Source organism: Plecotus auritus (genome assembly GCF_963455305.1).
Source record: "Plecotus auritus genome assembly, chromosome: 3".
Taxonomy (NCBI): Eukaryota; Metazoa; Chordata; class Mammalia; order Chiroptera; family Vespertilionidae; genus Plecotus; species Plecotus auritus.
The window spans coordinates 191,130,553-191,150,589 of NC_137772.1; the positions used below are offsets into that span (position 1 = coordinate 191,130,553).

Sequence of the window (20,037 nt, forward strand, 5' to 3'; positions counted from 1 at the left end):
TGGGGTGGGGGGCCAATTGGGGGCCAGTAGCCTGGGGGAGGGGCCATGGGTTATTAGCCAGCTGGCCCTGCCCCTGATCAGGGTGGGAGGTTGGATCTGGGGTGGGGCCAGATGGGGGAGGGGCTGCAGGCTGATTGGGGTGATGGGGGCCTATTGGGGGGGGGCTGCAGAAGGTAAGAGCAGGGGTGGGGATGGCCTGGGGGAGGGGCTGCGGGCTTATCAGGGGCAGGGCTGGCTGGGGGGAAGGGCTGGGGGAGGTTGGCTGGCTCGCCCCACCCCCTGATGGGGCCGGTTCACTGGCTGCAGTGGGCATCATAGTGACCAGTCATTCTGGTTGTTACAGTGTTCCGGTCGCTGGCTTTTTATATATATAGATGAGATTACCATCAAATCTTGATTCACTGGATGTGCATCTCTCTGGTGATAGTAATCGACCTAACAATATTTTAAAGATCTACCATTTAGTATCAACTCCTCAAAGATGGAAATAAATTGTGGGAAATAAGCAGCTGTTTGGCAGTCAGAAGGAGGGGAGACCAAGTAGCTACTTGATTGAGGTTCATAATTACAAAGGAGTTCAAATTTAGAATTTGAAAGAAAATATACACATACAAAAACACACGTGCACACACATTCACGGACGTGCAATGGCAGGATGGAAAAAATACTTTTCATACAACTTAAAAACTTTTCTCCCATTACCTGCTTTCATTGCGAGTAGTGAGCTATAATTTTAAAGTTTACATAAAATTTCAATTATCCTCCGGGTAACTTTTTGTTGAAAACAACTTGTTCAACATAAACATTTGAGTTACTTCTTTAAAATATGAAAGTGGCCTGTGCTTCTTAACTTCTAAGAGTCCATGCCCAGAAAATCCTTTTGGTCTGGTCTATCCACTGCATATTGTTGTGTGTGTTTTTTTTGTTTTTGGTTGGTTTTTTTTTGGACAAGTCATTTAAAACAACCAAAACTGTTTCTTTAAGATGGAAGTAATTTCTTGAAAACCCCATTAGTCTGTGTTGGGAATCAAATAAAATAATATATTTGAAATGTGTTTGAAAATCGGAAGTTTAGTGATGTTAGGTAACTAGTCCAGCAGAAAAGAGTGCATTGTTGATGAGACACTGAGTTAAACATCTTTCAATATTTTAAATTGAAAAGAGTTAAGCTCTTTTTTTGAATTTTGAAATAAATTCAGACTTGCAAAAAATGCTGCAAAGAATTCCCATATACCCTTCAATCAGATTCCCCAAATGGTAATGTCTTACTTAAGCCCCAGTGTAATTATCAAGGCCAGGAAATCAATGCCAATACACAGGGTGGGGCAAAAGTAGGTTTACAGTCGTGAAACCTACTTTTGCCCCACCCTCTAGTACTACTAACTTACAGACCTTATTCAAATTGTTCCAATTGCCCCCTAATGTCTTTTTGCTGGTCCAGGAACCAATCCAGGATCACACGATACATTTAGTGTCTGTTATGTGCCCTCGGTTTCCATTAAACTGTAACAGTGCCTCAGCCTTCCTTTTCCTTTGTCTTGGAGATTTTTGAATAGCCTCCAGTTCCCAGATGCTGGGAAGGTGAAATTCTACAATAAGGAATCAGTTGTTTGTCAGATGTTACCTCATGACTAAATTCAGGTTAAGCATGTTTGTCAAGAATATCACAGAAGTGATGCTGTCCTTCTCAGAGCCTTCATTTGTACTGTTTCTGGTACTTTTTATTACTTCATTAAGATCCTGATCTTCAAAATTCCAAATGGCATTCAGCTCATGGAATCAACTGGAGAAGAGGCAGAGGGAAGATTTATGAGCTGCTCAATAGGCTGCAAATTCACGTATCAGAGAGCTTTGAGGACCATGTTATCTTTTATCCCCAGATCCTAGCACAGTGCCTGACACAAAGTACATGTTTAGTTTGTCGAAAGGATGAATGGCATTTCATTTCGTTACCCTGGACATTCAAAAGAGAATATGAAAGAGGGATGAAATAGAAACTTCCAGATTCCCCTTCCTAGGCTGCTGGGAAGGTGAAATTCTACAATAAGGAATATGCAATGTCCTACTGCACCCATTTCACAACAAAGAGGCCTACTTCCTACCATCACTTCATTTTTACTGTTTTTTCTCCCACTGAAGAGAAGATTCCCCTGGTTATCTGCTGGGGAAAGGGCACTGTGTGACACAGGATTTGGCAGTCTAAATTAGCTTTCCAGAAGGACAAGCAGTAATTGTTTCAGAGGTTTGTGCTAATGCGTTATAATGGAAACCAAACATTGTTTCCTTCCACTGGCACGGTGCTTTAAGATGCTGAGTCACATATGAGATAGAAATAAAGTATTACTTGGCACTACTCAAAAAAAAAAAATACTTTCTGCAGATAGTACTATACACAAGTTATAAAAAAGCTTTTCCTCAGCTGAGATGAAAAATATCCTATTATTTCACAGTATTTATTAAGAGTCTAATCTAGGTAAAGGATATGTTCTAAAAGATTACAATCTAGTACTTGTTTTCAAGAAGCTTATAATCCTGTACTATATGGTTTATGCATATGTAGGTACAAAGACATATAAACCAAATACAGAATGAACTTAGACCTACAGGGAGGTAACAATTTTATGCTGCAAGAACACAGAGGAAAGGACAATTAGGGAGAGGGAATAGCATTTAAAGATATTTTTTAAATGAGTACTTCAGGCTGAAAGAACACTATGAACAGAAGGCAAAACAAAAGCATTCAGTAAAATCCTATGTCGTCATTAAAAATGACATCTAGTTGTTGAATCAATGAATACATATCAGTTGGGTGTCAGAAAATGCATCTCCTGATAAAAAATTTGATCTGTAAACCTGGACTTTTTCCAAACAAGTTTTACCTTCTCATGTATATATAGTATATAACTGCTCGAGCTTTGACAACCAAAATATCCCACATTTTGGTCCTAAATTACTCTTTCTCCTAAACCAAACCATGTGATTCTCTCGAATTTTACCCATACGATGCTTTGTCGCTATCTGGTTGCTCTCTTTCAGCTATATGTTGGCTAAAAATCCTTTGCTGTGTGGTGTGATTGGACTACAGCATCCAAGAGCTGTCTAGTCCACAGAGAGGAGAGGAGAGAACTTTTATTGATAATGTTTTGATTATATGTTCATTGTCTGCACGGCTGTAAGACTGCATCAGCTTTTATTTTATACATTGGGCCTTTACACTGTTGATTCATTCATTTACATAATTTTAGAACTGTAACTGACATTATAAATGGTCTAATATAACACCCTCGCTTTCCAAGACAGCTGATTAGGGTATTTGCCCTTTATCAGGAAGAGGGACTACTGGGGCAGTCTCTTGACTCCCATACAGTCTCTTCCTGATTAAACCCAAATCTGTCTTTCCTATAGGCTGGTGTTAAGCCCCATCTTTGTCATTTCATACATGTGCATTTTTTTTTTTTTGTACATAGGTGCTTGCCTTTTTTTTTTTAAGTTTAATCTCCTTCTGTGTCACCCTCTCAGCATCTTTTTGCATTCGCATTATATCTAACAGACTAAGTCTCCTCAAAATATGCCATCTGCAAAAGTGACCAGCATGACATGTACATTTTCAAATCAAATGTCTCGCTGGCACGTTGAACAAAAAATAGCCAAGGAAAGAAACAGCAGGGAAGTTACTCACTGTGACCAAATAATATGGAGGCGAAGTGAGAACCCAAGTAAGAGTTACAGAGGAAAGCAAAAGGTTGACACCAGGGATGAGACAAGAATGGTGAGAATGGACTCGAACACTCAGCACACAGGAACACTGAGCTGGTTTGGGCTGGAGAAGGTGGCAAGGCTGCAGACAATGCAAGGGTGTCAAAGAGCCTCAGGGATTAAGCTGAGCTCCCTGCAGCATGGCCACCGGGCCTCATGGCTTAAAATGAGCCAGCAGGGATCTGGTTACCTATATGACACATTCTCCCCGCTAAGTAAGGAGGGGCCCGGTATTCCTCAGGCTTGCTCAGTGCAAAACCACATATATCTCAGAGCATGAATGAGGTAAGATGCGGATTTGCTTATATCACTCCCCCCAGACTATGTACCAGCAATGGCCTTACGATGAGCAGGTGCCCCGGCTCTCCTGCACAGTATATATAAGGCTCTCCCTATCTTCTCTTGAGGGCATGGCGTTCGGGATGGAACACAAACCAATTGTATGGGTGTCAATGGGAGAAGCTGAACACAGACAAACAGGAAGTTTATGACTTCGAAACTTTAGAATGAACTCAAAAAACAGTTCTCCAGTTTACAGCACAACTAGGTAGAAAGGAGATGGTAGGAAAAGAGCCGGTCTATTCCCATATTTAGATAGTCACCCGGTGAGTGAAACTTGTCAACTTGGTCCCAGAATGTCCTGCACATCACCAGTTCATGTTCTTCAAGTTACTACGAAGCAGACACTGCTACAGGGGCTGGGAATACAACGGCGACCACAGAGACTGCTCCTGCATGAGACTAAAAATCGAACAAATCCTCCTGTGGATCCTGGAGTTCCAGGTTTTACTCAAGGCTTGAGCACTGCTGGCGGTGCAATGAAGTGGACGGGAAGAACACAATTATTGGGAAATGGTATCAATTACGCACATCAGTGAATAAAATCTAGTACAAAATGTTGAAGTGTCAAGGTTACGTGGTCCATTCACATGCCTGTGTAACAGTCAATGCCAAAGAGGATATTCCTATAGATTAGAACAGTTCCTAAATTCATTCATGTATGCACACATTGTTTCTCATCTGATGGAGTGGGAAACAGAAAGATTTTCTTGGCTGTTTTCTTATTTATTATTTGATTCAATTTTAACTAGGTATTGCCTTTTAAATATCTGTTTGGATTTGGAAAAAACAAACTAGTTTTGCTCTGAAGATAAAAATCCCTATTTGGAGAAAACCCTAAAAAGATAACTGTTTTTTCTTTTTTTTTATCAATGCCACTGGAGAAGGCAGCCCTCCCATTAGCATTTAGCAAGCAAGGGGGCGTGGGCACCATTTGGAGAGGGAGTTGTAGTACTGCTGTGATATAACAAGGAAAGCTATAAACACTGTGTCTCAATTTAAGATGTTTTATCAAAGTTGGAGAGTAGTGAGGTATTTTAAGCCTCCATTGCAGCCTTGAGGGAAAAAATTGAAGATGGATGTGAAGAGATTTTAGGCAGGAATACCAGTTAGGAAGCCAACGGCCTCAGCAAACCAGAATGACCAGGAAGGAGAGTGGCAACAACGGGGGTGAAGTCACTACTGTGGATGAGACCATGGCCATTGCTGCTGCGCTACCCCTGCGGCCCGGACTCCCCACCACCCATTAAATGACCTTTTACTGAATCCTTCCAGGCCAGACCCCATACCCTTTACACACCTTATTTTATACACTCCTCACAACAACCCTGCGCTGGTGGTTTAGCACATGAGGAAACAGGCTCAGAGAATAAAAAAAACTGTGATGGTCTTTTTGCTGTGGCTCAGCTACAGTCCTCAGTTACCCAGTCAAACACTAATCTAAGTGTTGCAGTGAAGGTATTTGGTAGATGTGATTCAAGTCCATAACCAGTTGACCTTAACGAGGGAGAATCTAGATCAGCGGTCGCCAACCTTTCGGACCTCACAGACCGACCTCACAGACCGGTTGGTGACCCCTGGTCTAGATACTATCCTAGATATGGGTGGGCCTGAGTTAGTCAATTGAAACTTATACACAGAATAGAGGCTTCCCGAAGAAGAAACTCCGCCAGTGGACAGCCACCCCAGCCTGTGCTGAAGAGTGCCAGTCTGGGTTTCCAGGCGGCCTGCCCGGAGATTCCAGGACTGCTCAGCGTATCTCCACACTTGCATAAGCCATTTCCTCACAATGAATCTCTTAACATACATACCTGAGCCTGTTTTCTCATGTGCTAAACCACCAGCGTCGGGTTGTTGTGAGGATTGTATAAAATAAGGTGTGTAAAGGGTATAGTGCCAGGCATATAAGGTTCTGCTCCCCCAGTTGAACTCTGACTGACAGACATGCCAAGATCGCACAATCATTACGTGAAAGAGCTCAGAGTCTCACAAAGCCAAAAGTAGGGCTGTATTCCACAGAAGTTCAAGTGTAGACATCAATCAGCACTTCACAGAAATGGCACTACATCCAAACATCTAGCAGGCATTAACGAAATATCAAAAGCATAAAAGCTCTGGAGGCCAGTCTACCTGGGTTCAAACCCTAGTTCTGCTACTTACTCTGCAATCTTGGGCAATGTACTTAAATTCTCCGTGTCTCAATTTCCTCACCTGAAATGTGAAATAATAATAATATCTACCTGATAGAGTTGCTGGGGATTCGATGAATTATACCATGTAAAGTATTTGGACACCTAACTCATTGTAAATACTCAGTAAAGGTGAAGGATTGCTAACTATTTAGCAGAACCAATGGGTGAGAATGATCCTAGCTAAGCTTCTGAAGTAGGGAAAGGGGAAGCAGAAACACCCAGGATGACGGTAAGGAAGTCAGAGTCATGGGAAAGCAGTGATGATGCACACGGTAATCACGGTGATCGCAGAACTAAAGAATGCTTCCTTGACGAGGACTATTCTGCAGACGGCCAACGTTTCAGAGGCATTACAACCTAATCCAGGGATGGGCGGAAGCAAGAAGCAACAGTTCATCAGAATCTCAGTCCCACATCGAAACAGAAAAGTCTCTAACTTGTTCCGGGCCTGATTGACCCTCGTGCATAAAAAGAACACAGGGGTTAGTGTTTTCAACATCAGGTTTTCCAAAAAGCACAAAAACACATTTAGTTTTGGATGGTCTACACCCACATGTTACACATGGGACAATCCAATTCTTGCCAGTAATGAGTAAAGAGAAGACATGATTTGGGCAAGTATCAGGATTAACATTCATCAGGCATGAGTGGATATGCCAAAGTTGATACAAGGACCTATAAAAGATAGAATGGTTCCTAACATCTAAGGTGTCAACAAAATGAGACACCTTCTGTTTGAGGAAAAAAAATCATCAGTGTTCATAAAAAATATGTTTATCTTTTCAATGAATAGCAATTATTCTCAATAGAAGAAAGAGCCTTTAAAAGGGGAGGGGGGACTGACACTGCAAGGCAAATGTTCAAGTTCTACAAACTGAAACACAACGTAAGTTTTTAAGGTCATAAAACCCAAAGTGACATTTATGACTTTAATACTATCCAGGCATAACATGCCATCATTACACTAATGACCGGATCTAAAGCTATTTTCAGGCTCCTCCCAAGTAGCTAATAAAAATGTGTTTTGAAACGAATGAATAATGTGTCCTAGAGGACTTCTAAAATGTAAGGTGTGAATTTGACCACCCCTCTAAAGTCAGGCTGCTTTGCTTATGACAACATGTCCCCGACTAGGTAGCCACATTTATTACCGAAAAAAATTTGATAAGCCAAAATTCTAGTTGAAAACTAAAGAAAAGGAGAATTGTCCTCAAGAAGCCACTATCACCAGGATACATGGAAAGCTGGGTTTGGTCTCTCTTTTCTAGGTCAGTGTAGTTGCCTGGGTGACTCACGGTAGACCAGATAGCCTAACTAGAATGCAATAGTGTTTGTCACCATGGCAGTGTAAGCACAGGACCTCTGGGTACCAGGTAACTAAGAAAGGAAATCCAATTCTCCAACCAGGCCGCTGATAAGAGAAATAAAAGTAGAGCTGGAGATTGTGCCCAACATTTCTTTTTTCTTTTTTTAAAATAAATCTTTATTGTTCAGATTATTACAATTGTTCCTCTTTTTTCCCCCTATAGCTCCCCTCCACCCGCTTCCCACCCCACCCTCTGCCCTTACCCCCACCACACACTGTCCTCACTCATAGGTGTACGATTTTTGTCGAGTCTCTTCCCGCACGCCCCACACCCCTTTCCCCACGAGAAGTGTCAGTCCACTCCCTTTCTATGCCCCAGATTCTATTATATTCACATTTATTCTGTTCATCAGATTTTTTATCCACTTGATTTTTAGATTCACTTGTTGATAGATATGTATTTGTTGTTCATAATTTTTATCTTTACCTTTTTCTTCTTCTTCCTCTTCTTTTTTTTTTTTTAAATATATTTTATTGATATTTTACAGAGAGGAAGGGAGAGGGATAGAGAGCTAGAAACATCGATGAGAGAGAAACATTGATCAGCTGCCTCCTGCACACCCCCCACCAGGGATGTGCCCGCAACCAAGGTACATGCCCTTGACCGGAATCGAACCCGGGACCCTTGAGTCCGCAGGCCGACGCTCTATCCACTGAGCCAAACCGGTTTCGGTGCTTCTTCCTCTTCTTACATAATACCTTTCAGCATTTCATATAATACTGGTTTGATGGTGATGAACTCCTTTAGCTTTTTCCTATCTGTGAAGCTATCTGACCTTCAATTCTGAATGTTAGCATTGCTGGGTAGAGTAATCTTGGTTGTAGGTTCTTGGTATTCATCACTTTGAATATTTCTTGCCACTCCCGTCTGGCCTGTATAGTTTCTGTTGAGAAATCAGCTGACAATCGTATGGTGCTCCCTTGAAGGTAACTGTTTTTCTCTTGCTGCTTTTAATATTCTCTCTTTGTCTTTTGATCTTGGCATTTTAATTATGATGTGTCTTGGTGTGGTCCTCTTTGGATTCCTCTTGTTTGGGGTTCTGTGCGCTTCCTGGACTTGTAAGTCTATTTCTTTCACCAGGTGGGGGAAGTTTTCTGTCATTATTTCTTCAAATAGGTTTTCAGTATCTTGCTCTCTCTCTTCTTCTGGCACCCCCATAATTTGGTTGTTGGTACGCTTTAAGTTGTCCCAGAGGCTCCTTACACTATCTTCATATTTTTGGATTCTTTTTTATTTTTGCTTTTCCAGTTGGGTGTTTTTTGCTTCCTTGTATTTCAAATCTTTGACTTGATTCTTGCGATCCTCTAGTCTGCTGTTGGGTCTCTGTATATTATTATTTATTTCAGTCAGTGTATGCTTAATTTCTAGTTGGTCCTTTTTCATATCCTCGAGGGTCTCGCTAAATTTATCGGCCTTTTCTAGAAAATTCTTGAAAAACCTTATAACCGTGGTTTTGAACTCTATATCCAGTCGTTTGCTTTCCTCCATTTCTTTCATTTGTGACCTGTTTCTTTGTCTCCACATTTTGGCTGCTTCCCTGAGTTGATAGAGTGGCTTTGTGTGCTAGGTGTCCTATAGGGCCCAGTGGCTCAGCCTCCCCAGTTACCTGAGGTGGACACTCTTGGTGCACCCCTTTGTGGGCTGTGTGCACAGTCTTGTTGTAGTTAAGCCTTGATTGTTGTTGGTATCACTGGGAGGAATTGACCTCCAGGCCAACTGGCTGTGAGTATCAGCTGTGTCTATGATGGGAGAACTTCTGTGCTGGAGACACCCTTATGAGACAAGACTTGCTTCAGTGGGGCTTTGGTGCTCACTGAGTCTGCCCTCTGAGTGTGTCCCTTATGGATCTGATGAGTTGTAATCTGGATGGTCCCACTCTGACCCCTGGGTACACTGGCTCTTGGATCTCCAAGGAGGTGCTAATTTAGCCTCTGCCTGAGGCCAACCAGCAGGAGCTACGGAGAGATCTGCAGATTCGTCTTCTTTGTTTGGGTTTTGAAGGTGCCCAGATGAGGCCCAGCTGTGAAGCAATGCAAGCTGCTGTGGGGCCTTGGGCCTTCTTTTGGATGTTCTGGGTCTCACTGACTCAGCTGCAGTTTGTTAGGTAAGTTTAGAATTCAAAGGACCAGGCCATTCATATGCAAAAGCCTCTGTGCTCAGCTTGGATGGGGCGGAGTCTCAGGGCGGAGCAAACAGCAACGGCTTCGGGGGTGTGATCTCACGGCAGAGCAGACAGCAATGGCTTCCCATCAGCCCTGCCCTAAGAGGCCCCTGGGTCTCAGTGTCCCGCGGTAATCGCTGCAAGCACCTCTGAGAGAAAGCCGCCCTCGAGTTTTGCCCGCTGCCAGACAGTTCAGTTTCTCCCCGTATAAGTCTGGGTCCCCAGAGTCTCGCCTGGAACCGGAGTTCAGAGCAGTTGGGAGCTTTTGTCTCCCTCCAGATTGAGAAAGCCAGCCGCGTACTCAATTGCCAGTCCTCTCCACGCACCTCCGTACCTCTGCCTTCCGCAACTCCTGTGAGTCTCAGTGTGCTTTTCTCCTTCCTTCTAGTTGTAGAATTTCCACTCAGCCAGCCTTCCTGTGGTTCTGGATGATGTCCGTTTTGTCTTTTAGTTGTAGTTTTGAAATTGTTGTGCGAGGCAGCAGTTTAGGTGTTTACCTATGCTGCCATCTTGGTTTCTCCCAATGAAACTTTTCTCTAGATAGATGACAAAACAATTCTTAATCTTCACAATCTTTTATTCATTTAAACGCCTATTGATACCTACTCCAGAAAGTGCTCAACTTCAATTCTCTTGTACACTGATCTATCCTTTAAAATCTGTATTTCTGTAAAATATGCATGGCTTTGGTACTATCTAGACCAGGGGTGGGCAAACTTTTTGACTCGAGGGCCACAATGGGTTCTTAAACTGGACCGGAGGGCCGGAACAAAAGCATGGATGGAGTGTTTGTATGAACTAATATAAATTCAAAGTAAAGGAGTGGAGGGGAGAGCAAGAGAACCGGATAGAACAGCCGGATCCGGCCCACGGGCTGTAGTTTGCCCAAGGCTGATCTAGACTCAACTATAATCTAAGCTTCTTATATTCTCCTCTCCCAAGGGGGAAAAAATGAAGAGGTACTTTTCAGTAACTTCTAAGCCAGAGATCCTCTGTATCAGAATCAAAATAAGGGCATCTTCTGATGCTATCACACACAGGTGTTTCCCTGAGTGCTGGTTCACATTAGGACGCTGGATTCCTTTTGGTTTGTGCACCTTCACTAGGGTTTGTATTGGAAGTCAAGGCTGAGAGTATCTTCCAGCTTTGTCCCACAGAGCTGCATGGAAGAGTCTGAGAGCAAGCACACCTGGAGCAGGTGTCCACACAGAGAGTGCATCCGTGACAGGGACAGAGGAAGAACACAGATCATTATGTTGATGAGATGTTGGAAGTCTAGATACCTGCTTCCCAATGGACTGTAATGGGAATAAATGGAATAGTACTTGTGATACTTGTCTGAAGAAAGCGTGTGAAATGAATTTAAAGATATAAGCAGCTACTAGTACTTTTTCAGGGAAAAAAAGAGGATGAAAGAGAGAAAGAATTGGTCCAGACTGACTTGGAGTGAAAGCTATGGTTTAAGAGCCAATCACCTGGCAGGAATCAGGACCTCTGGGGTGTGTGTGTGTGTGTGTGTGTGTGTGTGTGTGTGTGTTTCTGATTAGAAATATGCCACAGTTAGCCTTTCAAGGTGATGCAAAAGCTCTGCTGCTGACCAAGGATCAAAAAGAAAATGCATGTATCAGTCTTTTTGGAGAGCAAACAAAATCCAGGCTTCCGTGTCAACTGTGCCACATCACCGAGGTGGGAGGGGAAGCCTCCCAGCACTAAGGATGCAACTTCAATGGCCAATTCTTCTTTCCCACTTTTCCTAGCTGGAGCCAAAACAACACATCAGTTCTTCCAAGTACATCACTGACAGTTTTCCACTTCCATGCCTAATCTCGGCCCTGAAAGGCCCCCTCCCTCTTCACTGCCAGCCCCAAGAGTTATCTATCCATCGGTGCTAAAGTTGGCACCTTCTCTGAAAGTCTTCTGTGAGTCCCTCCCCCATGAACTAGATACAATCTCTCCCAACGCTGGCTGGGGAGGCTCCTAGCAGTTAACTCCCAGAAGTTAAACTATAGATTTTAATAGGTTCTATCTTGTAATACAAATATTTTGGCTGCTTTTCACCCAGCGTAGTACATTTTATAAATTCTCGAACCCTTTTCTTGCTTTATCCATTTCTCCATCTCTGTGTGTTTAGTACAGTAGTAAGTATGCTTTTAATGCATACTTTATGAACCAGCCCTGCCCACACTTCAAACCAGCCATCATTCATTTAACATCAACAAACCTTTATTAGTCATTTAAAATAAGTGCAAGGAGTTGGAGGTCATAAAGTTAATAGGAACCAACCGTGCTCATCTAAGAAGCTGCAACCCAAGGTCTGAGTGAAGAAACCCACCTAAGTAACTGTGGCAAGCAGGCAAAAGTGTTATAATAGGCAGGCACATGCTCGCGCGTGTGTGTGTGTGTGTGTGTGTGTGTGTGTGTGCGCGCACGCGGAACCCTCTAAATTAAGTGTGGAACTTTTGTTTTGTTTTTGTTAATTCTCGCCCGAGGGTATTTTTCCATTGATTTTTAGAGAGTGGAAGGGAGGGGGAGAGAGAGAGAAACATCGATGTTGAGAGAGACTGTGGACTGAGCCTGCAACACAGGTACCCACCCTTGACTGGAATCAAACCCGGGACCCATCAGTCTGAAGGCTGACACTCTATCCAGAGCCAAATCAGCGAGGGCAGGTATTTTTTAATGTATTTTTTTATTGATGTCAGAGATGAAGGGAGAGGGAGAGAGAAATAGAAATCAATGATGTGAGAGAATCATTGGTCAGTTTGCTCCTGTACTCCCCCTGCTGGGGATCAAGCCTGAAACCCAGACATGTGCCTTGACTGGAACCCTGACCACTGAGCCACACCAGCCAGACTAAGTTAGGTATTATTTTTTACCCCCATTTTATAGATAAGGAAATTGAGGCTCGGAGAAGATAAATAATTTGGCCAAGATCACACAGCTAGTAAATAATCAAACTGGCAATCACACTCCCAGTGGTCTGGTTCCACAGTTCAGGCTGATTGATGTTCCTACACCAGATTTCCTCCTCCCCCTCCTCCTCCCCCTCCTCCTCATCTCCCCCCTCCCTCCCCCTCCTCCATAGGTAGATAAAAACAGTGACACCTGAGGCCCCGCCTTCAGGACTACAATAGACTTCTACAGCCCTGTCTGGAGGGAGGGCAGGGGCATTCCAGGTATAGCCAACAGCCTGAAGATGGCAAAGGTTAAACCATCCAGGGAGAGGAGATCCCCTTACATAACCAAGTGTAGGCCACATAAAGTGGAGAGGTTTGGGAGGAGAAAGCCAGTGGGTGGTTCTCCACTTTCCCTGTGATATGCTCGGAACCTATGGTAAAGTACATACATTTCTTACCTGCTTAAGAAAATAAACATTGTAAGTAAAACATTTTGAATGCATTTGAAATTACTGTTTTATGACAATAATCTTGACTCTCAATTACAAACATCCAATAATGCAAACTATGTTGAGTGGAAGACTGACTCTACATTTCCCATTCCTCCAGCCTTCTCTGTCTTTATCTCTCTGTGAAGATGTTACCTAGAGACTTAAACCGCAAGAATAAAGACTAGAGACACTAAATACCAATAATTTTCTTAGATAAATGACAGATGTCCTATCATGCCAACCAACACTTCAGTATGTTCAAATGAGAATTTTGATGTTATATTACTGGACTGATTTAAATATTTTAAGAAATGTAAAAATATTTTAAGCATGGTGCCAGGTGGGTAATGGAAATATCAGGGGGAACACTTTATAAAGTATACTAGAGGCCCGGTGCATGAATTCATGCACAGGTGGGTTCCCTAGGCCTGGCCGGCGATCAGGGCCCATTGGGGCCATATCACCCAGTCCCGATCAGGGCCCAGCCAATTAGGGCCTGCTGGAGGCGGGCAGGGGGGTGGGGGGGAAAGAGACACGGATAGGGGGAGGGACTGAGGGAGATTGGCCGGCTGGCAGGGGAGGGGAGAGGGGGGGACCATAGGGGGTGACGAGGGGCTGGGGGAGGGACCTCGGGAGGTTGGCTGGCTGCGGGAGGTTGGCTGTGGGAGTGCACTAAGAGTTTAAATTGTAGAGTCTTCAAAGTTCTCAAAGCCTCCAGCCACGAGGAATGAGGGAGACTCTGGGCAAGGTGAGGGGTACAAGAAGGGCTGCCATACCAGTTAGCAGACTTGCAAAAACCAGGACAGGAAATCACTGGCTCCCAGATGTCTCAGGTGCACTAGTCTCTTGCAGAGCCCTGGCTCACAGAGTCCCTGATGACAGTGCAGGTGTTGACTAATGGCCCCGATGCCAGGCACTGAGTAAGTCAGTTCTCACAATGGAAGCTGGAGGTCTTCAGCTAAATGGTACCGTTGAAATGAGCGCTTACCAGAATGAAACGTCATGACCTGACTTACAATTTCCTGAACATTCCATGGTAGAGGGAGAGATTTCGAAAGGATGTTATAATCACTGTTCACAGCACAGAAAGAGATCTTGCTTTTTAGAACCGGGGAGTCTTTCCACAAGGAAAACAGGAAAGTGAAGTGCTTACTATACTAATATTTCAGCTTCCCCTAAACATTTTAAACATTCAATTTGATTTTCCTTCCTGGAGTCAAACTTTGATAGCATGGCAATCCCTCCCTTCTCTCCCCTCCCTCCCTCCTCACCCCTCCTCCCCTCACCCTTCTCCTTTCCCAGTGATCAATCCTTTCTTACACTCTCACTTGCCTACCCCTTCTCTCCCTCTCCACTCTCCTCTGGCTCTTTACTCCTTTCTCCCCATCCCCTACCTTCACTCTCTCCTCCTTTCTCTTTTCTCCCCCTCGTTCCTCCTCCCCATTCTCTCTTTTCCTCTCTTTCCTCCCCCTGAAACATGTGAAAAGCCCTTTTAGTCCATCCTGGTTAATCTTGAGTACTGCAATCCTGCCTGACATTTTGCCTAAGATCCAGCCCAGGAACAGTGGCCTATGCAAAGCTGACTGGAACCTGACTTTTCATTTCTGAGTCACATAAATTCAAGCCACTAGAATGGCAGACTGACACCTCAAAAGAGCTGGGTCGGATAACATCACAGGCGAGACCATGGGATGGGAAGGAAAGGAAACTGCCCCACAGACCACCTCAGTCTGGAAAATGTGCTGCTCCTCCAACACGGCCTTCTCCAGACCTCCAAGGATTCCAGAATCATTGACCAGGAGGACACCCAATCACTTGGCAGCTTGCTTAACCTTAGTGTTTACCATGAGCCTGTCAGAAAAAGTGAGCAGGCGATTGATTATGTTAGCACCAACTGATGTTTGGTGGCCAATCTTAAAAGGGTTTCCTCCCCAATGCCAGTTTTAGATTATTTCAGTGAGGGCCTTCATGTGAAACTGCCTAGGAAAAAGGAGTCTGCGGGGGTTTTGTGTAAGGAAAACATGGCCCTGTATTCTGACATAGAGGCCTGTTTCGTTTTTCCCTCCTGGGCTGGGGGAACTTGCAACACTTTTTTCACCCTCTTTAGCTAAAGGGTGTCTGGAAGTGAGCACATGGCTCGTTAGCACCACCCAGTGAGACAGGAAAGGAAGGAGAGGAGCATGGGCAGTAGCCACAGACTTGAACTCCAGTTTTGACACTTTCTGGCTCTGTAACTGTGGGCCGGCCTCAGTTGTGAGAGGGCCCAGTCTCGTCTCATCTGTGAAATGGAGATAACACCACCTACACGGCAGGGCTGCTAGGAGACTAAGGAAGGTATTCCTTATGAAAAAATGCCTGGTACATAATAGGACCCCAATAAAAATGCTGGCCCTCCCTGTAACTTTGCTACTTTTACCTAAGAAGAATTAATTTTGATCACTCCCTGAGTTCATATTTGGTATTCAGATAAATAGCAACCAACTACTTGTCCATAAAACGTATCTGGTGAAATCTGCTTTTTGAATTTGTGGGTACATTTTCATCTTTTCTTTTCTTTTCTTTTCTTCCCTTTTCTTTTCTTTCTTTCTTTCTTTTTCTTTCTTTCTTTCTTTCTTTTCAGTAAAGCCTAAATATTCTTTCAATTTGTCTAAGTTTAACTTGTGAGGGACAACACTTTCTTAACAGACTAGATAAAATACATTAATTTCACAAAGCAAATTGGAACTTTAACTATATATTAATCTAATTATATTAAGCTAACATTTATGGGGCACTTACTATTTTCCAAGTATTGGGCTAAGCACTTATATGTATTTAAATGCATTTATATCTCATTTAAACCTAACAACCCCATAAGACATACTATAATTATCCCCATTTTACAGGTGAAGAAACTAAGGCAAAGGGTAAATAACCGGGGTGACACTCAGTCACAGGCAAGAGCAGAGAGGGAGCCCCAACTTAAACTGCATTCGCTTTTCAAAACGGCGCTCACATCTTTCTATCGTCCAGAAAGCCTTCAAATATTCAAATGAAAGAATCTTGGCCATCTCCCCATGATCCAAATTCCCACAACTGAATTAGATTTTCCAAAACGCCTCCCTGCTGTATTTCGGAGAAGAATCTAAACTCATCACCATATTCCAAAAGGAAAATGAAGATTTAATCAACTGCTTCCCTGAACTTCTCTCTGCCGGTCTTCCTTTAGTTATTTCTGTGTGGTTTTTTTCTGCCTCCCGTGTGTCTTAAATAGCAGATATTTTATAATCATCCGATAACTGAGAACAGTCCCACGGAAGAGACCAGACAATGTCGCCAGTGAATACTACAGAGAGGAAGAAGACACCGCTTCGCTTCCAACTCAGTTCACAAAACTCCACAGAAGTACAAAACTAATCCCACCGATGGCTTTCCTAAAGCTGCAGAGTTAGGCAGGGCTGTGCGGGAAACGGGGTGGACCTGCTCCCACGCGCTCCCCTGCCCGCCCCGAGGAGGAGCAGTTTTTGAAGCGGGGAATGGACGTGAATAGTTCCAGTTCCGCGGGGACGGGCTCGCAGAACCCGAGCTCCTTCAATGCCTAATGACAACTTTATACGAAAGAAAGATGAAATCGAACAAGTCCGGCAGCAGCCCCTGCAGACGGCGAGGTGGGCGCCCAGTGGTCGGCGGGGTGCGGCTGCTCGCCATCACAGGGTGGATGGTCCCCCGCCAACTCACCATCGCCAAAACGTCCAGCCCGGGACGACGAAACCCGGCTGCGGACAGACCGAAAGCCGGCGACGACCGCAGGCGCTACTCCCCACCTCCCGCTCCCTGGGGGCATCGCACTTGTGCCCCAAGGGACGACCTTGGCTCCGAGGCCAGCAGGAGGCAATGCCTGGCCGATGTGAGCTGCCAGCAAAGTGTGCCCACCTGGTGCTGCTCCGCCGGCTGCTCGCCCCCACCCCCAGCCCGCGCGTCCGGCGCCGCGCCCCGACCTGGGGACGCTGGCCCGCACCCTCACCTCTCGCCGCAGCCTCCTTCGCCGCCGCCATCGCAGGGGCCGTGGGGCGTGCTCCGCAGCCCCAAGGCTGGCAGCATGGAGAGCCCGGAGCCCGCTCTGCGCCGGCCCAGGTGGCGACCTGGAACGGAGACTCGGGCACCCGCGCTCCGCCAGGTGCCGCGGCCGCCGCCACTGCAGCCCCCGGGTGCGCAGCCAGCACCGAGTTTCCGCCGCGCGCCGGGCTACGGAGCATGCGGACTGACCCGCTCGCCGGTCCGGGCGCCGCGGGGCTCGGCTGGAGCGGGACCCGGCGCGGGGCGGAGTCACAGCGGCACCGCCCCGCCAACCCCGCGGCTGGAGGCAAAGTGCGGCGAGGCTGGCGAGGTCGCGCCTTGCGCCTCTCGGAAAACCCGCCTATGTGAAACAGGTTTTCACGGTCGCTTTAAGATTCGTGGTCTAAGTGTTCCGAAGGTTGGAGCTGTTTCCCTTGGGGAAAAGGCAAAGGATGAGTGGAGATCGTTGCTCGAGGAGGAGGGGGTAGCGGGGCAGGGGCCTGCGGGGGGCCGAGGCGGGGAGGGTGTGGCGGAGGGAGGTTGTCCCCTGCACTTTTCTGCCTCGGGAAGAAGAAAGGTTTAGCTGCAGAAACGAGGGTGTCATGACTGAGAAAGCCGTTTCAGATCCTGAACCGGTTGGGTAAATCCAGAAGCCAGATCCTTCCAGGATCCCTTCATCCTACGCCGAAAACGCCGGCTCGCTCCCCGGTCACTGGCCCCTACACCTGCTTCTTGGTTACAGTTTGTCTAGTAGAGGTGGTGGAGGAAAGGAACCGCAGAGGAAACACTAAAGCTTTGCTTCAACCAGCCTAAACCTATTCACTACCCTACCGGACTCTTTATTATAGTCTTAACTGGCTGCCTATGACAGTGTCCTCAGAGCTACTTAGGGCTGACCCTGGGTGAGGGGCTGGAAGCGTGCTCCCCGTCAGAAGTAGGCAGGGCGGGAGAACACTGTCACGGTCTTAAGTGAGGACTGGGATTATATGCTGCTGGAGGTGGAAGTGCTAAAAACTGTGCTGTCTTTAATAAAATGCACCGACACATCCTAATCAAAACCACTCTTTGAAACATCTCCATCCTAGCTTTGACTTGGAACTTCACCTGAAATCCACCAGTACCAACTTCTGCTGGCAGCTCAGAAGGAAAAATTCCAGAGAGCCTGGCAGATATTCTTAAAATCTGGTCTAGGGTTCCCTGCACGTGTTCAACCCTAGCTTTCCAGACAAGTACACTGTTTTGAGATACTTTTTCCAACGTGGGTGGGGGGTGGGAGGATACTTTTAGACCTGGGCATGCGTCACATGGTATCTTAATGGTGAAGGGGAGTTGCTAGGACCCTGGTTAAAATACACAGCACAGACTATGTAAACATTGTTTGCTTACAAATGACCTTTGTGAGGTGTTTGATCACTTGTAATTCTTGTCTGATTAGTGGGCAAACAGAGGTTCAGAGGTGATGAGTATTTTGGCCAAGATCAGTCAGTAGCTGGTAGAAGCCAGGCGGTAAAAGTCGGATCTCCTTCTTAGGAGTTCGTTCTATGGTGTCCAATAAGCTTGCCGTGAATCATCGCAGTCCTTATTTCTAAGAAACGATTCACTTGCACCAAACAGCCTAAAAGCTAGAGAGAAAGAATCCAGAACTTAAATAAGACAATAGGAAGTGTGCCCAAGAAGAGACCAATCGGGCTCGGCAGGGCACTTGCTCTCACAGGGTTCCCCTTACTGTTCAAGGAAGTCTACATGATTTTTTATTTTAAAAGAGTAGTTCTGTTGTCCCGCATAGGATAAAACAGAGAGCCACGCAATATCTTCACTGGTGGATCTCTCGTTTGCAACTAGTGATTTCCTCATATTTTCTCCGTGGGCAAATGTAACAAATGGACAGTGTGGCTCAGTTGATTGGAGTGTCATCCCATATCCTAAAAGGTTGTTGGTTGTGTCTAGAAGGCAACCAATCAATATTTTCTTTCTCTCTCTCCCTCTTCCCCCCCCCCCTTCTCTCTCTCCCTCTCTCCCTCTCCCTCTCTGTCGCACTCTGCCCCCCTTCCTCCCTCTCAAATCAGTAAGCATATCCTTGGGCATTAGAAAAAAAAAAAGTGTTTTGAAACATAAGCAGAATGCATGTAGGTATACATACACATGTGCATATACATATACTGCTTCTGGTCAATGTGCTTTCCTTGCCAAAAGCCTAGGGACAGCCTTGCTCTTCAGGAGTCATCGCCAATCCTAGACTGAACTTACAGAAGTACCCAGTTTGTTCATTAATTTTGCTTCACTGCCAAGTAAATGCTCAGATAAGAACTGGAATTAGAAATCACTGTCTTGAAAACTACACATTCCTACACTCCTCAATCTCCTGCTGGGGTTATTTAGTTTGGGGGTTCCTTTAAGGCCACTTAGATATTTGAGTTGGTCCAGGGCAAAAAAAAAAAAAAAAAAAAAAAAAAAAAAAAAAAAATCCACCTGCTTCAGAGTGTAGTTAAATTGAAGGAAAACACTATGTATTTCCAATGATGCATACAAATAAAAATCAATAACAACTATCCATTAATGAGCTCCTAAGTGACTGAGGAAAGTAACTAAATTATTAATAGTTAAACTACCCTATTTCCCACTGCTCCCAACCCACCCCAAGCATTCTATGAAGGGTGAATACTGGGGAGGATTCTTGGATTTGCTGAGCAGGTTGATGAGTGGGAGTGCAATTGGGAGAAACAGGGAGGCCAAATGTGTTCAGAAGGATCAGTTTGAGCTTGGCCTATGAAGGGGAGAAGCAGAGAATTATTAGGAGGG

General features: G+C 45.1%; 1 protein-coding gene across 1 annotated transcript in view; it reads right to left on the bottom strand.

Moving 5' to 3' along the window:
- BMAL2 (basic helix-loop-helix ARNT like 2) overlaps positions 1-17,479 on the bottom strand; it is a 73,319-nt gene extending 55,840 nt beyond the window's left edge. Inside the window, exon 1 of the mRNA XM_080661019.1 lies at positions 17,207-17,479. Within this exon, the coding sequence (XP_080517145.1) occupies positions 17,207-17,438 (232 nt within the window). The 5' untranslated portion in view covers positions 17,439-17,479. The remainder of the gene's footprint in view (positions 1-17,206) is intronic.
- Positions 17,480-20,037: the final 2,558 nt, after the last annotated feature.